The 20,030-nt window shown below is 49.7% G+C and overlaps 1 protein-coding gene and 1 long non-coding RNA gene across 4 annotated transcripts in view; one reads left to right on the top strand and one right to left on the bottom strand.

Annotated features, from left to right (window-relative positions):
* The window catches only part of LOC142046567 (uncharacterized), a 1,033,250-nt gene that overhangs the window by 994,499 nt on the left and 18,721 nt on the right, over nt 1-20,030 (bottom strand). The window lies entirely within an intron of this gene.
* Nucleotides 14,949-20,030, top strand: part of RRAGD (Ras related GTP binding D) — a 38,243-nt gene continuing 33,161 nt past the window's right edge. The window contains exon 1 of one of the 3 annotated variants that reach the window (XM_032779585.2): nt 14,949-15,423. In XM_032779585.2, the coding sequence (XP_032635476.1) occupies nt 15,285-15,423 (139 nt within the window). In that variant the 5' untranslated portion in view covers nt 14,949-15,284. The remainder of the gene's footprint in view (nt 15,424-20,030) is intronic. The other 2 variants (XM_032779587.2, XM_032779586.2) reach the window with 2 other exon arrangements.

The following is a 20,030-nucleotide window of genomic DNA, read 5'->3' as shown; positions in this document are numbered from 1 at the left end:
ACCCTGGACCTGGAGCCAGTACCCCCGAACCAATCCAACGCATGCTCACGGACTCTGTAGGCAGAGAACGGACCTCTGGTGCATGTAGTTTTGTAAATATTACACATGGTTTAAAAGCAAGCGTGTTTAATGATTAATCTGCCCTGGCATTTGCCGCCAGTACAGCTACTGCAGAAGTCTGTTAACTTGTGGGGATGGAGCAGAAATCTTGGAGTTTGCTGGCATTCAGACAACATCCGTTCCTTCTCTCTCTCTAGTGTTATCCTCAGGAGAGTGATATCATTCATGGTCATCTGGTTGAAATAGAGTGCTTTTATTAAGGGGACATTCAGAGGTGCCCATTCCTGCTCTGCTGTTTGGCTGTGGCTGAACAGAAATGTTCCCCACTGTTAGCCATGTGGCGTGGGAAGGGATGAAGTGATCATCCCAGAGAATAGCATGGAGTGGGGAGTTATTTGGGTTTGTGCTGCACGCTAACCGGCAAACCGCAGCCCCTCCTTTTAAACTGCAAACACATTTTAAATGGCCAACCCAACAGCCGCTTGGTATGGGAAATGAGGGTGCTGCTGTTTGAAACCATTCCCACATGTTATGAAGGTTGAAGAAGCCAAAAGATTGTGGCTTACCATAGCGGCCTGCAAGCCAAATTCTGTTGCCTGGCACTGCGTGAGTGATCTCACACCACACCAGCAGGCCCTCAATACAAGAGGCAAAATGCTATCTTGAACGAAAGCACATGTGCTGTGTAATGTGAACAGCAACGTAAAACGGGAAAGAGAGATCCTATTGTTCTCTAAAATGTGTCTTTTTCACCACCAATCTCCCTTTTCCCCCAGCAGCTGCAAATGTTTCTCCTTCGCAGAGGCTAGTGAATATTAGAAGGCGAAAAAAATGCACTCGGGATGAGATGTTCTCAGAGCTACTCCTGTCCTCCCAGACCGACAGAGCCCACCAGAATGCGTGGAGGCAGATGATGTCAGAGTGCAGGACAGCACAACAGGAATGCTAGGAGAGGTGGAGGGCTGAAGAGGATAGGTGGCGTCAGCTTGCTGACAGAAGGCAAGAGTCGATGCTCCGACTGCTGGAGCATCGAACTGATATGCTCCAGCATATGGTTGAACTGCAGGAAAGGCGGCAAGAGTAGAGAGCCGCTACAGCCCCTTTGTAACCAACCGCCTTCCTCCCCAAGTTCCATAGCCTCCTCACCCAGACGCACAAGAAGGCAGTGGGAGGGAGGCAGCCTCCAGCCACCCAGCCACTCTACCCCAGAGGATTGCCCAAGCAACAGAAGGCTGGCCTTCAATAGGTTTTAATGTTTTTAAGTTTAAGTTTTAAAGTGCGGTATGGCCTTGTCCTTCCCTCCTCCCCCATCCCTTCCGGGGTACCTTGGCAGTTATCCCCCTATTTGTGTGATGAATTAATAAAGAATGCATGAATGTGAAGCAACAATGACTTTATTGCCTCTGCAGGTGGTGATCGAAGGAGAAAGGGGAGGATGTTTAGCTTACAGGAAAGTAGAGTGAACCAAGCCGCGGGGTGTTCATCAAGGAGAAACAAACAGAACTTTCACACCATAGCCTGGCCAGTCATGAAACTGGTTTTCAAAGCTTCCCTTATGCAGAGTGCATTCTGCTGTGCTCTTCTAAATGCCCTGGTGTCTGGCTGCGTGTAATCAGCAGCCAGGCAATTTGCCTCAACCTCCCACCCTGCCATAAACGTCTCCCCCTTACTCTCACAGAGATTGTGGAGCACACAGCAAGCAGTAATAACGATGGGAATATTGGTTTCGCTGAGGTCTATCCGAGTCAGTAAACTGCGCCTGCGCACTTTTAAATGTCCAAATGCACATTCTACGACCATTCTGCATTTGCTCAGCCTATAGTTGAACAGCTCCTGCCTACTGTCCAGGCTGCCTGTGTATGGCTTCATAAGCCATGGCATTAAGGGGTAGGCTGGGTTCCTAAGGTTAACTATAGGCATTTGAACATCCCCAATGGTTATTTTTTAGTCTGGGAAGAAAGTCCCTTCCTGCAGCTTTTGAAACAGACCAGAGTTCCTGAAGACACGAGTGTCATGTACCTTTCCTGGTCATCCCACATTGATGTTGGTGAAATGTCCCTTGTGATCCACCAGTGCTTGCAGCAGCATTGAAAAGTACCCCTTGCGGTTTAGGTACTCGCTGGCTTGGTGCTCCGGTGCCAAGATAGGGATATGGATTCTGTCTATCGCCCCACCACAGTTAGGGAATCCCATTGCAGCAAAGCCATCGACTTACCTGCACATTTCCCAGAGTCACTACCCTTGATATCAGCAGATCTTTTATTGTGTGGGCTACTTGGATCACAGCAGCCCCCACAGTAGATTTGCCCACTCCAAATTGATGCCTGACTGACCAGTAGCTGTCTGGTGTTGCAAGCTTCCACAGGGCTATCGCCACTTGCTTCTCAACTGTGAGGGCTGCTCTCATCTTGGTATTCTGGTGCTTCAGGGCAAGGGAAAGCAAGTCACAAAGTCCCATGAAAGTGCCCTTATGCATGTGAAAGTTTCACAGCCACTGGGAATCATCCCACACCTGCAACACTATGTGGTCCCACCAGTCTGTGCTTGTTTCCCAGGCCCAGAATTGGCGTTCCACAGCATGAACCTGCCCCATTAACACCATAACGTGCACATTGCCGAGGCCCATACTCTGCGAGAAGTCTATATCCATGTCTATGTCCTCATCAGTCTCGTCAATGTGCTGCCGTCGCCTCCTTGCCTGGTTTTGCTTTGGCAGGTTCTGGTTCTGCATATACTCCAGAATACTACGTGTGGTGTTTACAGTGCTCATAATTGCCGTGGTGATCTCAGCGGGCTCAGTGATCCCAGTGCTATGGCATCTGGGCTGAAAAAGGCACGAAAAAAAGACTGCTCTGACGGAGGGAGGGGCAACTGACGACATGACTTACAGGGAATTACAGTCCACAAAGGGGATGGCTTTGCATCAAGGAGAAACAAGAACAACTGTCACACACAGAATGGCCCCCTCAAGGATCGAAAGCAAAACCCTGGGTTTAGCAGGCGGTTGATTTTACAGAGGGCGGGAGGAAGCAAATGAATACAAAACAAATTGGGTCTATTTCTTGTTTTGATCCACTCCATCTATCTTTTACATCTTTAGGGAGGCAGCAGTTAGTGCAGTTTGACTGCTAGCCATCGTCAGCTCCTGGGTGCTCGGTAGAAGATGCTGCATTATGACTGCTAGCATTATCATCTCCTGGGTGTGTGGAAAGAATCTGCCCAGGTGCCCATGACTGACCTCACCGAGGTCTGTTAAAAGAGCATCCAGGAATATGACCATGATGGCTACCAATTGTAACACACCATCTTCTGCCAAAAGGCAAGGAGCTGCTACTGTGTAGCAATACAGTTCCATGTCTGCTAGTTGCTCAGGCACCCCTCCCGAGGTCGGTTAAAAGAGCACAGGGAATATGATGACAATGGCTACCAGTCATAATGCACCATCTGCTGCCAAAAGGCAATGAGCTGCTGCTGTATAGCAATGCAGTCCCACGTCTGCCAGCACCCATGAGACTTACGGTGACGGTCAGCTGTGTGGGCTCCATGCTTGCTGTGGTATGGCGTCTGCACAGGTAACCCAGGAAAAAAGGTGCAAAATGATTGTCTGCCATTGCTTTCACAGAGGGAGGGAGGGAGAGGGGGGCCTGATGACATTTACCCAGAACCACCCATGACACTGTTTTTCCCCATCAGGCATTGGGATCTCAACCCAGAATCCCAATGGGCAGTGCAGACTGCGGGAACTGCGGGATAGCTACTTACAGCTACCCACAGTGCAACGCTCCGGAAGTTGATGCTAGCCTCGGTACTGTGGATGCAGTCCGCCGACTTAATGCACGTAGAGCATTCTGTGTGGGGACACACACAGTTGATTGTATAAAAACGATTTCTAAAGAACTGACTTCTATAAATTTGACCTAATTTCATAGTGTAGACATAGCCAGAGAGACCAGGTTTTCTTTCTTTAATAAAGTGAGCTAGCACAGCTGTTTTTGACTCTGAGGGTCAGAGATAGGAGACTTCAAAGCTTACTGAGCCTGCTCCCTCAATTATCCAAACTCCAGTTATTCAAATGTTTCAGGTGTCCCTTTGACTCAGGCCGGGTCTACACTACACGTTTAAACTGATTTTAGTAGCGTTAAACCAATTTCATCCTGCACCCCTCCACACAACGAGGCCCTTTATATTGATATAAAGGGCTCTTAAAACCGGTTTCTGTACTCCTCCCCAACAAGAGAAGTAGTGCTGAAATTGGTATTGCCATGTCGGATTAGGGTTAGTGTGGCTGCAAATCGACGGTATTGGCCTCTGGGCGGTATCCCACAGTCCACCACTGTGACCCTTCTGGAAAGCAATCTGAACTCGGATGCACTGGCCAGGTAGACAGGAAAAGCTCCGCGAACTTTTGAATTTCATTTCCTGTTTGGCTAGCATGGAGAGCTCACCAGCACAGGTGACCGCGCAGAGCTCATCAGCACAGGTAACAATGCAGTCTCCTGAGAATCAAAAAAGAGCTCCAGCATGGACTGCATGGAAGTTACTGGATCTGATCGCTATATGGGGAGAGGATTCCGTGCTAACAGAACTCCTTTCCAAAAGACGAAATGAAAAAACATTTGAAAAAATTTCCAAGGCCATTGATGGAGAAAGGCCACACCAGGGACTCAGTGCAGTGCCGTGTGAAAGTTAAGGAGCTCAGACAAGCCTACCAGAAAACCAAAGAAGCAAACGGAAGGTCCGGGCAGGGCCGAAAACATGCCGCTTCTACGCTGAGCTGCATGCAATTCTAGGGGGGTCCGCCACCACTACCCACCCCTGTCCGTGGATTCCGAGGGGGGTGGTAATCTCAGCCATGGCTGAGGATTCTGCGGATGGGGAAGATGAGGAGGAGGAGAGGAGGACGAGCTTGCAGAGAGCACACAGCACTCCGTTCTCCCCAACAGCCAGGAGCTTTTTCTCACCCAGACGGAATTACCCTCCCAGCCCTCCCAAGCCACTAGCCCAGACAATGAAGCCATGGAAGCGACCTCTGGTGAGTGTACCTTTGTAAATATATAAAACATGGTTTAAAAGCAAGCGTTTTTTAATGATTAATTTGCCCTGAGGACTTGGGATGCATTCGCGGCCAGTACAGTTATTGGAAAAGTCTGTTAACATGTCTGGGGATGGAGCGGAAATCCTCCAGGGACATCTCCATGAAGCTCTCCTGGAGGTACTCCAAAAGCCTTTGCAGAAGGTTTCTGGGCAGGGCAGCCTTATTCCGTCCTCCATGGTAGGACACTTGACCACGCCATGCATGTAGCAAGTAATCTGGTATCATTGCATGACAAAGCCTAGCTGCGTATGGTCCCGGTGTTTGCTGGCATTCAAGCAACATCCGTTCTTTATCTCGCTGTGTTATCCTCAGGAGAGTGATATCGTTCATGGTAAACCTGGTTGAAATTCAGGAATTTAATTAAGGGGACAGAGATGGCCATTCCTACTGGGCTGTTTGCCTGTTGCTTAAAAGAAATCCTTCCTTGCAGGTAGCCAAGCAGGGGAGGGGGGGGGGGAATGAATGGCGCTGAGCTTTTTTTGCGTTTGGCTAGCAGGGATCTTCCCTGCTACCAGCCACACGTGGTGGGGGGGAAGGGGGGGTGATTAGCAGTGATCTTCCATGATACCAGCCACGCGGGGGGGAGGGGTAAAGCGATCATCCCAGAGAATTGGATGGGGGGGGTGGTTTCTGCTGCTGCATGTTAACAGGAAAGAAGCAGCACTCAACGGGCTTTGCTTGGTATTTGGGAAAGGAGGGCACTGTGTATATGAAGGCTGCAGAAGCGAAAGACAATGGCTTACCATGGCCGCATGCAAGCTGAATTCTGCTGCCCGGACCTGCGTCTGTGAGATCTCTAACACCAGAGCCGCAGGCACTCAATATTAAGATGCAAAATGCGACCTTGTAGTGAAATCACATGTGCTATGTAAGGTGAATAGTGTTGTTCACCGTGAAAGAGTATAACCATTGTTCTGTAAAATGTATCTTTTTAAATACTTCTCTCCCTTTTTTTCCCTCCTCATGCAGCTGCAATTTTTCAAGCCTCCCTACTCCATCCCGAAGGCTATCTCAGAGAAGGCGGCGGAAAAAAAAGACGAGACGACGAAATGTTCTCGGAAATCATGGAAGTGACCCGCAATGAAAGAGCTCATCTGAATGAGTGGAAGGACGTGGTATCAAATTACAGGAAAGATGCCAGTGAACGTGAGGACAGGAGGGACCAACGTGAGGATAGGAGGGAGAGAGGAGAGATGCTCGAGATGAGAGGTGGCGGCAGGAAGATCAGAGGTGTAGGCAGGAAGATCAGCGGTGGCGGGATGCAACGCTGGGGCTGCTGCGTGATCAAACTGACATGCTCCGACGTCTGGTGGAGCTTCAGGAACAGCAGCAGGATCACAGAGTGCCGCTGCAGCCCCTGTGTAACCACCTCACCCCTCACCATGTTCCATATCCTCCTCACCCAGATGTGTAAGAACGCATGGGGAAGGCTTCGTGCACCCCCCCACTCCACCCCAGTGGACAGCCCAACCAAAAGGCTGTCATTATTTTGAAATTTTTTTAGTGGCCTTTTCCTTCCTCCTATCCTCCTCCCAAACCACACCCGGGCTACCTTGTCAGTTCTCTCCCTCTTTTTATAATGAACTTTTAATAAAGAATACATGATTTTTAAACGATAGTGACTTTATTTCCTTAGAAAGCAAGCTGTAATCGAAGGGGGAGGGTGGGTTGCTTACAGGGAATGAGTCAATCAAGGGGGGGGGGGTTCATCAAGGGGAAACAAACACAACAGTCACACCGTACCCTGGCCCGTGATGAAACTCGTTTTCAAAGCTTCTCTGATGCGCACCGCTTCCTGGTGTGCTCTTCTAATCGCCCTGGTGTCTGGCTGCGCGCATGTAATCAGCGGCCAGGTGATTTGCCTCAGCCTCCCACCCCGCCATAAAGGTCTCCCCTTACTCTCACAGAGATTGTGGAGCACACAGCAAGCAGCAATAACAATGGGGACATTGGTTTGGCTGAGGTCTGAGCGAGTCAGTAATGTGCGCCAGCGCGCCTTTAAACGGCCAAATGCACATTCTACCACCATTCTGCACTTGCTCAGCCTGTAGTTGAACAGCTCCTGACTACTGTCCAGGCTGCCTGTGTATGGCTTCATGAGCCATGGCATCAAGGGGTAGGCTGGGTCCCCCAGGATAACTACAGGCATTTCAACATCCCCAACTGTTATTTTCTGGTCTGGGAAGTAATTCCCTTGCTGCAGCCGTTTAAACAGAGTAGTGTTCCTGAAGACGCGAGCGTCATGAACCCTTCCTGGCCATCCCACGTGGATGTTGGTGAAACGTCCCTTGTGATCCACCAGTGCTTGCAGCACCATTGAAAAGTACCCCTTGCGGTTTATGTACTGGGTGCCCTGGTGCTCCGGTGCCAAGATAGGGATATGGGTTCCATCTATCGCCCCCCCACAGTTAGGGAATCCCATTGCAGCAAAGCCATCCACTATGACCTGCATTTTCCCAGAGTCACAACCTTTCGTAGAGCAGCAGCTTAATGATTGCTTTGGCTACTTGCATCACAGCAGCCCCCACAGTAGATTTTCCCACTCCAAATTGATTCCCGACTGACCGGTAGCTGTCTGGCGTTGCAAGCTTCCAGAGGGCTATTGCCACTCGCTTCTCAACTGTGAGGGCTGCTCTCATCTTGGTATTCTGGCGTTTCAGGGCAGGGGAAAGCAAGTCACAAAGTTCCATGAAAGTGCCCTTACGCATGCGAAAGTTTCGCAGCCACTGGGAATCGTCCCAAACCTGCAAAACTATGCGGTCCCACCAGTCTGTGCTTGTTTCCCGGGCCCAAAATCGGCGTTCAATGGCTAGAACCTGCCCCATTACCAGCAGGATCTCCAAAGCGCAGGGGCCCGCGGTTTGAGAGAATTCTGTGTCCATGTCCTCATCACTCTCGTCGCCGCGCTGCCGTAGCCGCCTCCTCCTCGCCTGGCTTTGCAGGTCCTGGTTCAGCATAGACTGCACGAGAGCATGCGGAGGTGTTTACAATGTCCACGACTGCGGTCTTGATCTGAGCAGGGTCCATGCTTGCTGTGCTATGGCGTTTGCACAGTTCACCCAGGAAAAAAGGCGCGAAATGGTTGTCTGCTGCTTTCACGGAGGGAGGGGTGAGGCTGTACCCAGAACCACCGGCAACAATGTTTTTTGTGCCATCAGGCACTGGGCTCTCAACCCAGAATTCCAAGGGGCGGGGGAGACTGCGGAAACTATGGGATAGCTACAGGCTAGCTACCCACAGTGCAATGCTCTGGAAATCAACGTTAGCCTCGGTACATGGACGCACACTGCCGAATTAATGTGCTTAGTGTGGCTGCGTGCACTCGACTTTATACAATCTGTTTTACAAAACTTGTTTATGTAAAATCGGAATAATCCAGTAGTATAGACGTACCCTCACTGAAATAGTGTTAAAGCAGCAAAGAGTCCTGTGGCACCTTATAGACTAACAGATGTATTGGAGCATGAGCTTTCGTGGGTGAATACCTACTTCGTCGGATGCAAGTAGTGTTGTACATGTATTCTATATTTATACACATAAATAGTACTTTACAAACAGGTAAGAAGACAAGGTCCGTACCCCATTTTATTTAGACATAAGCAACATAAACAAATAAGTTTCAGCCACAAGTTTCAGAAGGGATCGGCATTACAAGGCTGAATAAAATAAATGGATATGTTAAGAAGCTTTTACCTTCTCAGCTGGAATCAATGGGAGTTTTGTCACTGAGTTCAACATAAGCAGAATGAGGCTAGTCTCACTCTTGCAAATTTACATATGCGCATAATGTTAAGCATGAGAGCTCTCTTAAACTCCATTGACTTCAATGGGACTGTTTGTGTGTTAAAAAGTTATTGTTACCCCTTTTGGCCTAAGCAGTCAGCTGATTTTGGGGGTGGGTTCCATGTTTTTTTAATTAGGGAGAGAAATCGATGTTGGAATCAGGTATTTCTTTGATGCAATGCTGTTTATGTACCAAGAATGTCTGTTTCCTTGAACAAAGAATAAATCAAACATCAGGAGACAGTTTCTTTATTCACAGTTCCAAGTCTCTTTCAAGTTCGCTCTCTCAGCTTTTTCTCAGGGTCACGCTACAACTCCTTCTTTGGATATCAATCAGGCTTCCTTTCTGCTTTCTCTGTCTGCATCTGTGTATTTTTTTGCTGTCTCTCTCTCTCTCTCTCTCACTCACACACACACGCACCAAATTAAGAGTCTTTCTCCATTTGTATTTAGAGACCCATGTCCAAATTTCCCCATGTCTCTGTTCCAAGTGGTGTAGTCATCTCCAATGCAAGCATTGAAGTCACTCAGTAATTAAATTTTGTCATTACTGAGTATGTTTCTTACAGTGTCACTCAACTGGCAGTACAACTGAGTCTTCATTTCTTCAGGAGCAAGTAGTGTTGGGGCGTAGGTGCTTGTTATTGTCAGAGAGTTGTTGTGGGACAATAGTATCTGCAACATCATTAGGAGCTCAGATATTGACGTAGGTTGCTGTGGTAACTTATTAGCAATGGAGTTTGCTATTGCAAAACCTACCCTGTGTAGGCTGATGTTTTGATCTGCCTTGTAGCCTGACCAATAGAAAGTGTATTCTTTTTCTCTAAGTGTACCACTGTCATTTGTGTCTAGTTTCAGATAAGGCAGCAATATCTATTTGATACCTGTAGACCTCTTTTTATACAATTTCAGTTCTTCTACAAGCTCAATTTTCCATTGAGCCGAATAGTGTGAGAACGATCCAGCATCCAATTGTCAGTTTCTGTCCATTTTTAATTTTTTTTCTCTCACTTAAAATGGAGATCCTGATGATTGTGGGAAACCAGCCAGGAGTCGGTGAGAGGCAAGCCTTTTTTACCCCCAACTTTTATAGGGGCCTCCTTGGATTGAGGCAGGCCAAGTCTGGCTGCCTAAGTAGGACCTCTGTTTCCATCACCGAGCGAGAATCATGCAATCATCACATCTAGACTGCTCATGTGGAGATTGTTGACTATCAGCTTTTACCTTCTCAGGCCTAGCAGGAAATTCACGTCATGAGTCTTTTTGTAAGGGTTTGATGAATGATGATGGGAGGGTAGAAACTGTTGGCACCAGTAGATTGTCCACACAGAATAGTTTAACGTGCAATCTGTGGTGCATAGACTCATAGACTCATAGACTCATAGGTCAGAAGGGACCAATATGATCATCTAGTCTGACCTCCTGCACAAGGCAGGCCACAGAACCCTACCCATCCACTTTTATAACAACCCCTAACCCATGACTGAGTTATTGAATTCCTAAAATTGTGGTTTGAAGACCGTCGAAGCTGCGCAGTAAATCCACTAGCAAGCGACCCATGCCCACGTCTGAGAGGAAGGCGAAAAACCTGCCAGGGGCCCCGCCCAAATCCGCCTGAGGAGGAAATTCCTTCCCGACCCCAATATGGAAGATCAGCTAAACCCTGAGCATGTGGGCAAGACTACATGCCAGCAACCACAAAGAAGAATTCTCGTGCAGTAACTCAGTTCCCACATCCATCGCCACATTCTCACAGCCTACCATTAGGCAGACTATTCTGACTGAGAAATCCAAGTCAATGCCCATAATAACTATCCTCAATAACATCTCGTCGATATAGTTTCTTTATTCAAGCCTTAGTCTTAAAGCCCAGATTAGTTTTTAGCACAACCATACTCCCTGAGAAGGCTGTTCGTCAGAACTTCTCACATCCCTAAATGGTTAGAGAACCTTTTGTCTAATTGAAGTCTAGAACTGGTCCTAATAGTCGCAGTATTACCCATTTGTCCTTGTGCCCTCTGCTACAGGAGCGGAGCCGGCTTCCAGCTTTTGGCCCAAGCAAAAAAAAAAATTACTAAAAAACGGACGCGGAGTGCCGCTCTTGCGAGAGTGCCACCCAAGAACCATGCTTGGAGCGCTGGTAGTCTTAGACGCCATTACATTAGTACTAAACTTATAATTTCTCTCCTCCTAACGTTAATCCTGATATATTTATATAGAGCAAGCATATCCCCCTGGAGCCTTCTTTTGGCCAGGCTAAACAAGCCAAGCTCTTTGAGTCTCCTTTCATAAGGCAGGTTTTCCATTCCTTGGATCATCCTAGTAGCCCGTCTCTGCATAGTAGCAGGATGCATGCTCTGGGATACCACAAACTTTACTCAGAGGAGAGCCAAGGCTCGAAGGCTGAAGGGTGCTGTATCTGCCCTGCAGTGCTTGCTAATTTGGCTATGTGACTCTTGCTATTGTCTAAAGAGAGTCCTCTGCCAGCAGGGCGAGCTCCATGTTTTTTGCCACCCCAAGCAAAAAAATTTTCCTGGGCCCCCTGGCCCTGCCCCAACTCTGCCCCTTCCCCGCCCCATTCCAACCCCTTCCCCAAATCCCCAGCCCCGCCTCCTCTCCCGGGTGTGCCGGAGAAGTGGAGCTGCCGTGAGCTCGGGGGAGGAGGCGGAGGTGAGCTGGAGGGAAGCAGTTCCTCTGCCCCCCCCACCCCCCGGATACTTCCTGCGACCCACCCCATGCCCCCAGTGCTGCAGCTCACCTCCGGTCTGCCTGCTCCCCTGAGCGTGCCACTGCTGCTCTGTTTGTCCCCCCTCTTTCCCAGGCTTGCCACAAAACAGCTGATTCACGGGACAAGCCTGGGAGGGAGGGGGGAGAAGCGGAGCGGCAGTGTGCTCAGGGGAGCAGGCAGCAGTGGAGCAGAGGTAGCAGCGGGGAACTGTTCCTCTGCCCCACCCCCCCAGGGTTACTTCCCGTGGCCCTCCCTGCGCCCCCCAGTGCTGCAGCTCACCTCTGCTCAGGGCCGGCTCCCAGCTTTTTGTGCCCCAAGCAAAAAAAAAAAAAAACTAACAAAAAAAGGAACCGGAGTGCCGCCTCTTGGAGAGTGCCACCCCAAGCACATGCTTGGAGCGCTGGTGCTTAGAGCCAGCCCTGTCTGCCAGGCATCTGGGGTTTGATGGCCATTAATCCTTATTAGGATTCTTCTGCCCATTTGAGCCCTCACTGTTCACCCTGCTGCTGATGAAAGGTGTACACCTAGATTCACCAGTCCCAGATCTAGATACTGGTCGTTTAGCCCAGATGAGGACCTATAGGAAAGGCAGGGGTGGTCCTGAGGTGAACCTCTAGGTGAGAGATTTTCCCCTATGCTGCTATGGCACTATGGTACCACTAATTATGTCTGTGCCTTCATGTTTGAGTGCCCATGTGTATAAATGGGTGAACCTCTGAATATGCATTGGTGTGCATGTGTGAATTAGTAGACGTAGATTTTTTAAAATATGTGAAAACTAGCTTCCACTAGTGTGTACATCAATAATTTTGTGTGTGTGTTGTGTATCTGTTACAACAGATATCTCTCTCTGTAAGTACAGTCTATAACTGTGTGAGTATACAATATACCAGTGCCTGTATGTGTTCCTGCATATGTGTGAATGCCAAAGTGTATGGGTCTAAGAGCCCATCTGTAAATGACATAGTGCACGACAGTGTGCACAGTATGGCAATGAGTATGTGGGAACAATGTGGGGTATGCTGGGTGGGTGGCTGGCCTGGGGCATAGCTCTGCATGCACAGTGTGGCAGTGCCTATCTATAAATGACGGGATAAGCTGTGGGTGTGAGTGGCCTGCGGAACAGCACGCTGTGCACAGTGTGGCAGTGCCCATCAGGGCTGTCCTTACCCATATGCAAACTACGCAGCTGCCTAGGGCACCAGGAAATTTGGGGCACCAAATTGCCCCAAATTTCCTAGTGCCCTACGCAGCTGCGTGCTGCTCCAGCAGCCAGCCCAATCCCCTGGCCGGCTGAGCCAGCCAGGAAATCTGTCTCCACCCCTGCTCTGCCTCTTCCCCAGGGCCAGCTCCAGTTACCAGTGTAGGAAACAGGTGCTTGGGGTGGCCAATTCAAAAGGGCGGCACGTCTGCCAAATTGTTGCCAAAGAGGAAGAGAGGGAGGACCTGCCCCCGAAGTGCCGCTGCTTGTCTTCTATTTCTTTTTTTTTGCTGCTTGGGGCGGCAGAAAAACTGGAGCCGTTCCTGGTCTTCCCCAAAGTGCCCGCCCCTGCTTTGCCCCTGCTCTACCCCCGCCCCTTCCCACTCCTGCTCTGCCCCCACTCCACCCCTTCCCGAGCTACATCCTGGGGGACTGCATTAGGGGTCGGGCACTCACTGCACTCACCAAGCGGCGGGAAGTGGAGTGACCAGGCCCCAGCTCGCTCCTCTCTGCCAGCTCCCAGGCGCACCACTGGTGAGTGCTGGGGGGTGGTTCTCCCCCTGACCCCCAAATCCCAAGGCTGGGAGCCAGGGGACCACAGTGGAGTGGGTTGGGCCCAGGTCACTCCACTTCCCACCACCCCGTGAGTGCGGGGTGGCCTGCCCTGCAATCACCGGCGGCAGAAAGTAGAGCGACCTGCAGGGCCGGCTCCAGGCCACAGTGCGCCAAGCGCATGCTTGGGGCGGCACGCCACGGGGGGCGCTCTGTCGATTGCCGGGAGGGTGGCAGGCGGCTCCGGTGGACCTCCTGCAGGCATGCCTGCGGAGGGTCCGCCAGTCCCGCGGCTCCGGTGGAGCATCCACAGGCACGCCTGCGGGAGGTCCACCGGAGCCGTGGGATCACCACCGGATCCCCCACAGGGAAGCCTGCAGGAGGTCCACAGGAGCCGCAGGACCGGCAAGTGGCAGAGCGCCCCCCGCGGCGTGCCGCCATGCTTGGGGTGGTGAAATTGCTAGAGCCGGCCCTGGTGACCTGGACCCAACCCGCTCCACTCTGCTGGCTTGTGCTGAGGGCAGTTTCCCCTGCCCTCCAAGCCTGTTCTTTCCCCCCTCCCCCCCGCAGAGGCCTGGGGTCACACACCCCGCTGCAGAGGCCTGGGGAAGCCCTCCTTGTGTGGGGGCTACATAGGGCACCAAAATCTCTAGGGACAGCCCTGGTGCCCGTGTCTGAATGAAGGGGGTAGGCTATGTGAATGGGTGCTCTGGGGTGTGATTTGGTGTGCACAGCGTGGCAGTGCCTTTCTGTGAATGACGGGGCTAGGCTCTGGGCTGGGTGTGACTGGTCTGGGGCACAGCTCAGTGTGCAGGGTGTGGCAGTGTCTGTCTGTGAGAGATGGGGAGATAGGGTGGGAGAGTCTGCAGTGGGTGTGACTGGTCTGTGGCACAGCTCAGTGACATTTGCACACTGTGGCAGTGCCTGTTTGTGAGTGACAGGGGCTATGGGTGTGACTGGCTGCCACCTGGGGCAGAGCTCAGTGTGACAGTGCCTGTCTGTGAGTGACAGGGGGAGGCAGTGGGTGTGACTGCCTGGGGCACAGCTGGGTGTGGCAGTGCCTGTCTGTGAGTGACAGGGGGAGGCGGTGGGTGTGATTGCCTGGGGCACAGCTCGGTGTGGCAGTGCCTGTGAGTGATGGGGGAGGCGGTGGGTGTGACTGCCTGGGGCACAGCTCGATGTGGCAGTGCTTGTCTGTGAGTGAGGGGGGGAGGCTGTGGGTATGACTGCCTGGGGCACAGCTCAGGTGTGGCAATGCCTGTCTGTGAGTGACGGCGGGAGGCGGTGGGTGTGACTGCCTGGGGCACAGCTCGGTGTGGCAGCGCCTGTCTGTGAGTGACAGGGGGAGGCTGTGGGTGTGACTGCCTGGGGCACAGCTCGGTGTGGCAGTGCCTGTGAGTGACGGGGGGAGGCGGTGGGTGTGACTGTCTGGGGCAGAGCTTGGTGTGGCCAGGGCCCGCTCTAGACATTTCGCCGCTCCAAGCACAGCGGCACGCCGCCAGGGGCGCTCTGCCGCTCGCCCGTCCCGCAGCTCCGGTGGACTTCCCGCAGGCGTGCGGACCTCCCGGCAACCGGCAGAGCGCCCCCCGCGCGCTGGGGCCTGGAGCCGGCCCTCGGTGTAGCAGTGCCCCTGCGGAGCGGTGTGCCGGGGTAGGGTGCACGCTCCTGCCCTGCGTGTGCAGAGCGTGGCGGCGGTGCCTGTGTAAGTGAGTGACCGCCCGGCTGTGTCAGGTGACTCGGGTCACGCAGTCTCTCTCGCTCGCTCCTCTGGGAGGACGCGGGGTTCTGGCTGCTCCGGTCCAAGCACCGCCCGTCCCAAGACCCGCGGGGAAGGGACCGAATCGGAACCTCCCGCAACAGCTGCGATGAGCCAGGTGCCGAGGAAGCCGCAGGAGGAGGAGGAGGAGGAGGAGGAGGAAGATGAGTTTGTTGGGGTCGCGAACTACGGGGATAGGGCCGAGTCCTTTTCGGATGAAGACCCGGAGACCGGCGCCGACGAAGCGTGTGAGTGCCCCGCTGTGCCGGGGGGGCAGCGCCGCCACCGCGCCATGCCTGCAGGCCTGGAGCGGACCCGATGCTGGGTGTGGGGGCAGGTACTGATTGTGTGGGGTGGGGAAGAGGCTTGCACTGTGGGTGTGGGGGATGGGGCAAGGCAGGAACTGGTTGTGTGGGGTGGGAAGAGGCTAGCACTGTGGGTGTGGGGGATGGGGCAAGGCAGGAACTGGTTGTGTGGGGTGGGAAGGGGCTAGCACTGTGGGTGTGGGGGATGGGGCAAGGCAGGGGCTGGTTTTGTGAGGTGGAAAGAGGCTGGCACTGTGGGTGTGGGGGAATGGGGTAAGGCAGGGGCTGGCTGTGTGGGGTGGGAAGGCACTGGCGCCGTAGTAATGGTGGGATGGGGCAAGACGGGCTGCCTGTGGGGGGCAGAGGCTTGGGTTGACTGACTCTCTTGGTAGGGCAAAGGGGAAGGCACTATGACAATGGGGGACTGGGTCTGGGTGTGGGGGAACAGGGGATAGGGCAGGGCAAGGACTGGTTTTCTGGGGATAGGGAGGAGCTGGCTCTGGATGGGGGGAATAGGATAAAGGCATGGACTGACTGGAGAGGGGGCTGGGACTGGACTGGCTCTGGGACAGGGAAGGCAATGTGGGGATGGGGCAAGACAGAGGCTGAGTTGTGGGTGTGGGAGAAGAGTCTGGCTCTTTGGGAACAGGGGGAGGGGCTGGCCTTGAGGATGAGATAAAGGAAGGAGTTGGCTGTGTGGGTATGGGATGGGACAGGATTTGGTGATGGGGGGTATAGGATGGGGTTAGGGTCTGTTTTGAGAGGGTAAGGGATACTGAGTAGGGAGGCAGGGCAGTGATCACTGTATTGTGGGAGGAGGGAGAGTAAGCAAGTGTGAGCATGTCAAAATTGGCTGTGTTAAGGGGTAGGAGGCAGGAAGGGAGAACAAGGTGGCTGTATGGTGAAGGGAATGTATAAGGAATAGGGATGTATTAGGAATTATGAACAGGAATGGATGGAAGGACATGGGAACTCAGTGTTCTGATGTGGGGAGGAGAGCAGCACTGGTTATATGTTGGGGAATGGGAAGAGGAGACATTCAAACAGCAAAACATCTCCATCTAGTACTTTGTCTTCTTCTGGGAAAGTTTTCCACGTATAATAGGAATGGACATGGCCTGGTGATGTTTCTTTAAAGTGCCAAGAGGCGGGGAGGAGAGATGTCAGGTTATAAAAGGCAGCAGCCAGCAAAGAACTCTGTGTCCAAGGCTACTCTGCAGCTGTGAATGTCAGTCCCCAGATTTCCAGGCTCTGCTTCAATGTATGTGTGACCGTATATGTATATGCATTGCTGTGGGTGCCTGCATTGCCATTTGCTTTATCCATCAGTGAATGTGGAGGCAACAGTGATGCTACAAAACAAATGCTTGTTGGGAAATACATTACAAAAGAAGTAGGGGAGGCCTGTTGCTTTCGTTTAGAATGTGCACTGTTTTTCCCTTGAAACACTGTTACATTTTACAGAGGTGCTTGGAGAATATTGAATATTTCAGGGGGTTGCTTTTTAAGTACATAATACAAAGCCAAATATTCATGGATATACAGACTGATATGGTGTAGTAAGTATTGTTGCTTTTAAAACCACTTAAAAAATCTGAGTAAGGGATTTTCTGTGTTAGTGTGTTTATTTTTTCAAACTACTTATTTATTTAGGACGTCTTAACAAGTTTACAAATCCTTGCCATGTAAATATCAGAAACAAAACAGTTCATTACAACAGTTAGCTTTCGTCTAAAGAGATATTATACAGGACTATATTCATCCAATCTTTCTGTTTAACAGGGTATTACCATATTACAGAATGAACATCATTATAACACTTATGTCATTTCCAGTGATTTTTATTATATTGAGTGAAATCTCTGTATACACATTTAACAGACCAGATATGTCTATCAAATATCAATATTCAAAAAAATTGGACAGGTGGACTGGTGTTTTTGCAGGTGAATGTACTATGTCTGGATATTGAATAAAGTGCAACCAAACAGCTATCTGTCCTCTGTCTGTTTTGCTGGGTACATAAATTGTGTGTTAATTTTTCCATAACCACAGTCTTCCATATTTTTTGAAGCATTGCTCCATAGTTGAGCTATTTTTCTTTTTACAATGAGATGCTACCAATAACCTAGCAGCTACTAGCAAATGAGAGATTAATTCTTTATTTCTTTTGTGTGACCATTTCACTAGGAAGTCCCAGGATGATTACCGAAGGATAATTTGATAATAAATATCCAGTAGTTTGTGATATGTGGCTACAGATTTGCATCCCAATGCTCTCTAATGACTGGACATGTCCTGCATACAATCTCATCTTTCACCACAGTTTTTCTTCATATAGTCTCTCTCTGTTTTTAACCTGACTGGTGTGAAGCCTGTTTATTTTTAAATAACCAAATTTGGGTAATTTAAGACTTGCTGTAGACAAGTAATCCAAAAGACCTTACTGAGAAGAAAATGGTGATTATTTCTCAGTAGACCCTTGCTGTCAATGTATCAGTTAAAAAAAAACACAACCCTTTGGAAAACACTTTTTTCCTAGTAGCATAGTAATATTATATTTAACTGATGAAAACAGCTGTGTCCCAGAAACATCTGAAGGAGGCAAAAGCACTGAGGGAGGAAATCTCCATGAGGATCCCCTTATGGAATTTATCCTCTGTTGTTTCTTCAGGGTACCCTTTTTCCCTTGAATGAACCATGAGACCCTCTTCTAAACCGGATGGTTCTCTGGAATCTACAGGTGGGTAGGGCAATTCATAGAGACTCTATGCCTCCATGCAGGCTCTGGCCACCCACAGCTCTCTTGGAAATCCAGTGAATCTGGCCTGCCTGTTGCTTCTGAGGCATGCAGAGGGCAGAATCTCTATAGAGGGAGCCTGGAGCGGTGTTATCTCCTTTACTTAACTTCCATTGGGCTGGAGGGAAAGATGTCTTTCTCTTCCCCTTGGCTTTCTTGGCTTACCCGTACCATTCTCCAGGACCCAGGGAGCAAACTCTGCAAAGATCAGAGTCACGGATCCCTCCTTCCCATGAAAGAGGAGTGGAGGAAGATCGATATATGGCAGATAACTTTTTCCAAAAGTTATTGATTTGCTTTGTCGCTGTACCCCACCATATCCACATAGGGGTTATGATTGTATGTGTACAGGGAGTTTCTGAACGTACTTCTAAGACTAGTAGTAGTTACACCTCCCAAGACTAGTAGTTACACCTCCCAAGACTAGTAGTTACTTGCCTTTTGGCTGAACACTAGAAAATGATAGTGCATAAAACACAGCAATCTTCCAGCTTTCCACATATAATCATTTTTTGTTCTTCCATTCAAAGACCTCAAAGCACTTAATTTTGTAAAGTCTCACAACCCACTTGAGATGTTTGTAATAAAAAATCTTCTCACTTGCAGCTGGGAAACCATACTACAAAGCACCTACATGACTGGCCCAAAGTTATACAGAGGCAGAATGCCAGATCTGGTGGGTCTGTGGCAGAACAGAACCCAGATCTTCTGATTCTCAGTTCTTTAGCCACAAGAACATCATCCCTCCCCCACCCCCACTTCTAGTATGTATGAACTAGGGTTGTCAATTAATCACAGTTAATTCATGTGATTAACTCAAAAAATTAACCATAATTAAAAAAATTAATCACAATCGCAGTTTTAGTTACACTGTTAAACAATAGAGTACCAATTGAAATTTATTTTGGATGTTTTTCTACATTTTCGAATACTTTGATTTAAATTACAACACAATACAAAGTGTACTGTGGTCACTTTATATTATTTTTATTACAAATATTTACACTAAAAATGATAAAAGAAATAGTATTTTTCGGTTTATCTCATACAGTTACTGTATTGCAATCTCTTTATTGTGAAAGATCAACTTACAAAAGTAGATTTTTTTTTGTTACATAACTGCACTCAAGAACAAAACAATGTAAAACTTTAGAGTCTTCAAGTCCACTCAGTCCTACTTCTTGTTCAGCCAATCACTAAGAGAAACAAGTTTGTTTACATTTACGGGAGTTAATGCTGCCCCCTTCTTATTTACAGTGTCACCTGAAAGTGAGAACAGATGTTCACATTGCACTTTTGTAGCCAGTATTGCAAGGTATTTACGTGCCAGATATGCCAAACATTCATATGCCCCTTCATGCTTTGGCCACCATTCTAGAGGACATGCTTCCATGCTGATGACACTTGTTAAAAAAAAAAATGCTTTAATCAAATTTGTAATTGAACTCCTTGGAGGAGAATTGTATGTCTCCTGCTGTGTGTTTTACCCGCATTCTGCCGTATATTTCATGTCATAATAGTCTCGGGTGATGACCCAGCACATGTTGTTCATTTTAAGAACATTTTCAGTGCAGATTTGACAAAACATAAAGAAGGTACCAATGTGAGATTTCTAAAGATAACTACAGCATTTGACCCAAGATTTAACAATCTGAAGTGCCTTCCAAAATCTGAGAGGGATCGGGTGTGGAGCATTTTTTCAGAAGTCTTAAAGAGCAATACTCCAATGAGGAAACTACAGAACCCGAAT

Source organism: Chelonoidis abingdonii, chromosome 3 (genome assembly GCF_003597395.2).
Source record: "Chelonoidis abingdonii isolate Lonesome George chromosome 3, CheloAbing_2.0, whole genome shotgun sequence".
NCBI lineage: Eukaryota > Metazoa > Chordata > Testudines > Testudinidae > Chelonoidis > Chelonoidis abingdonii.
This window is presented reverse-complemented; position numbering and strand designations above follow the sequence as displayed.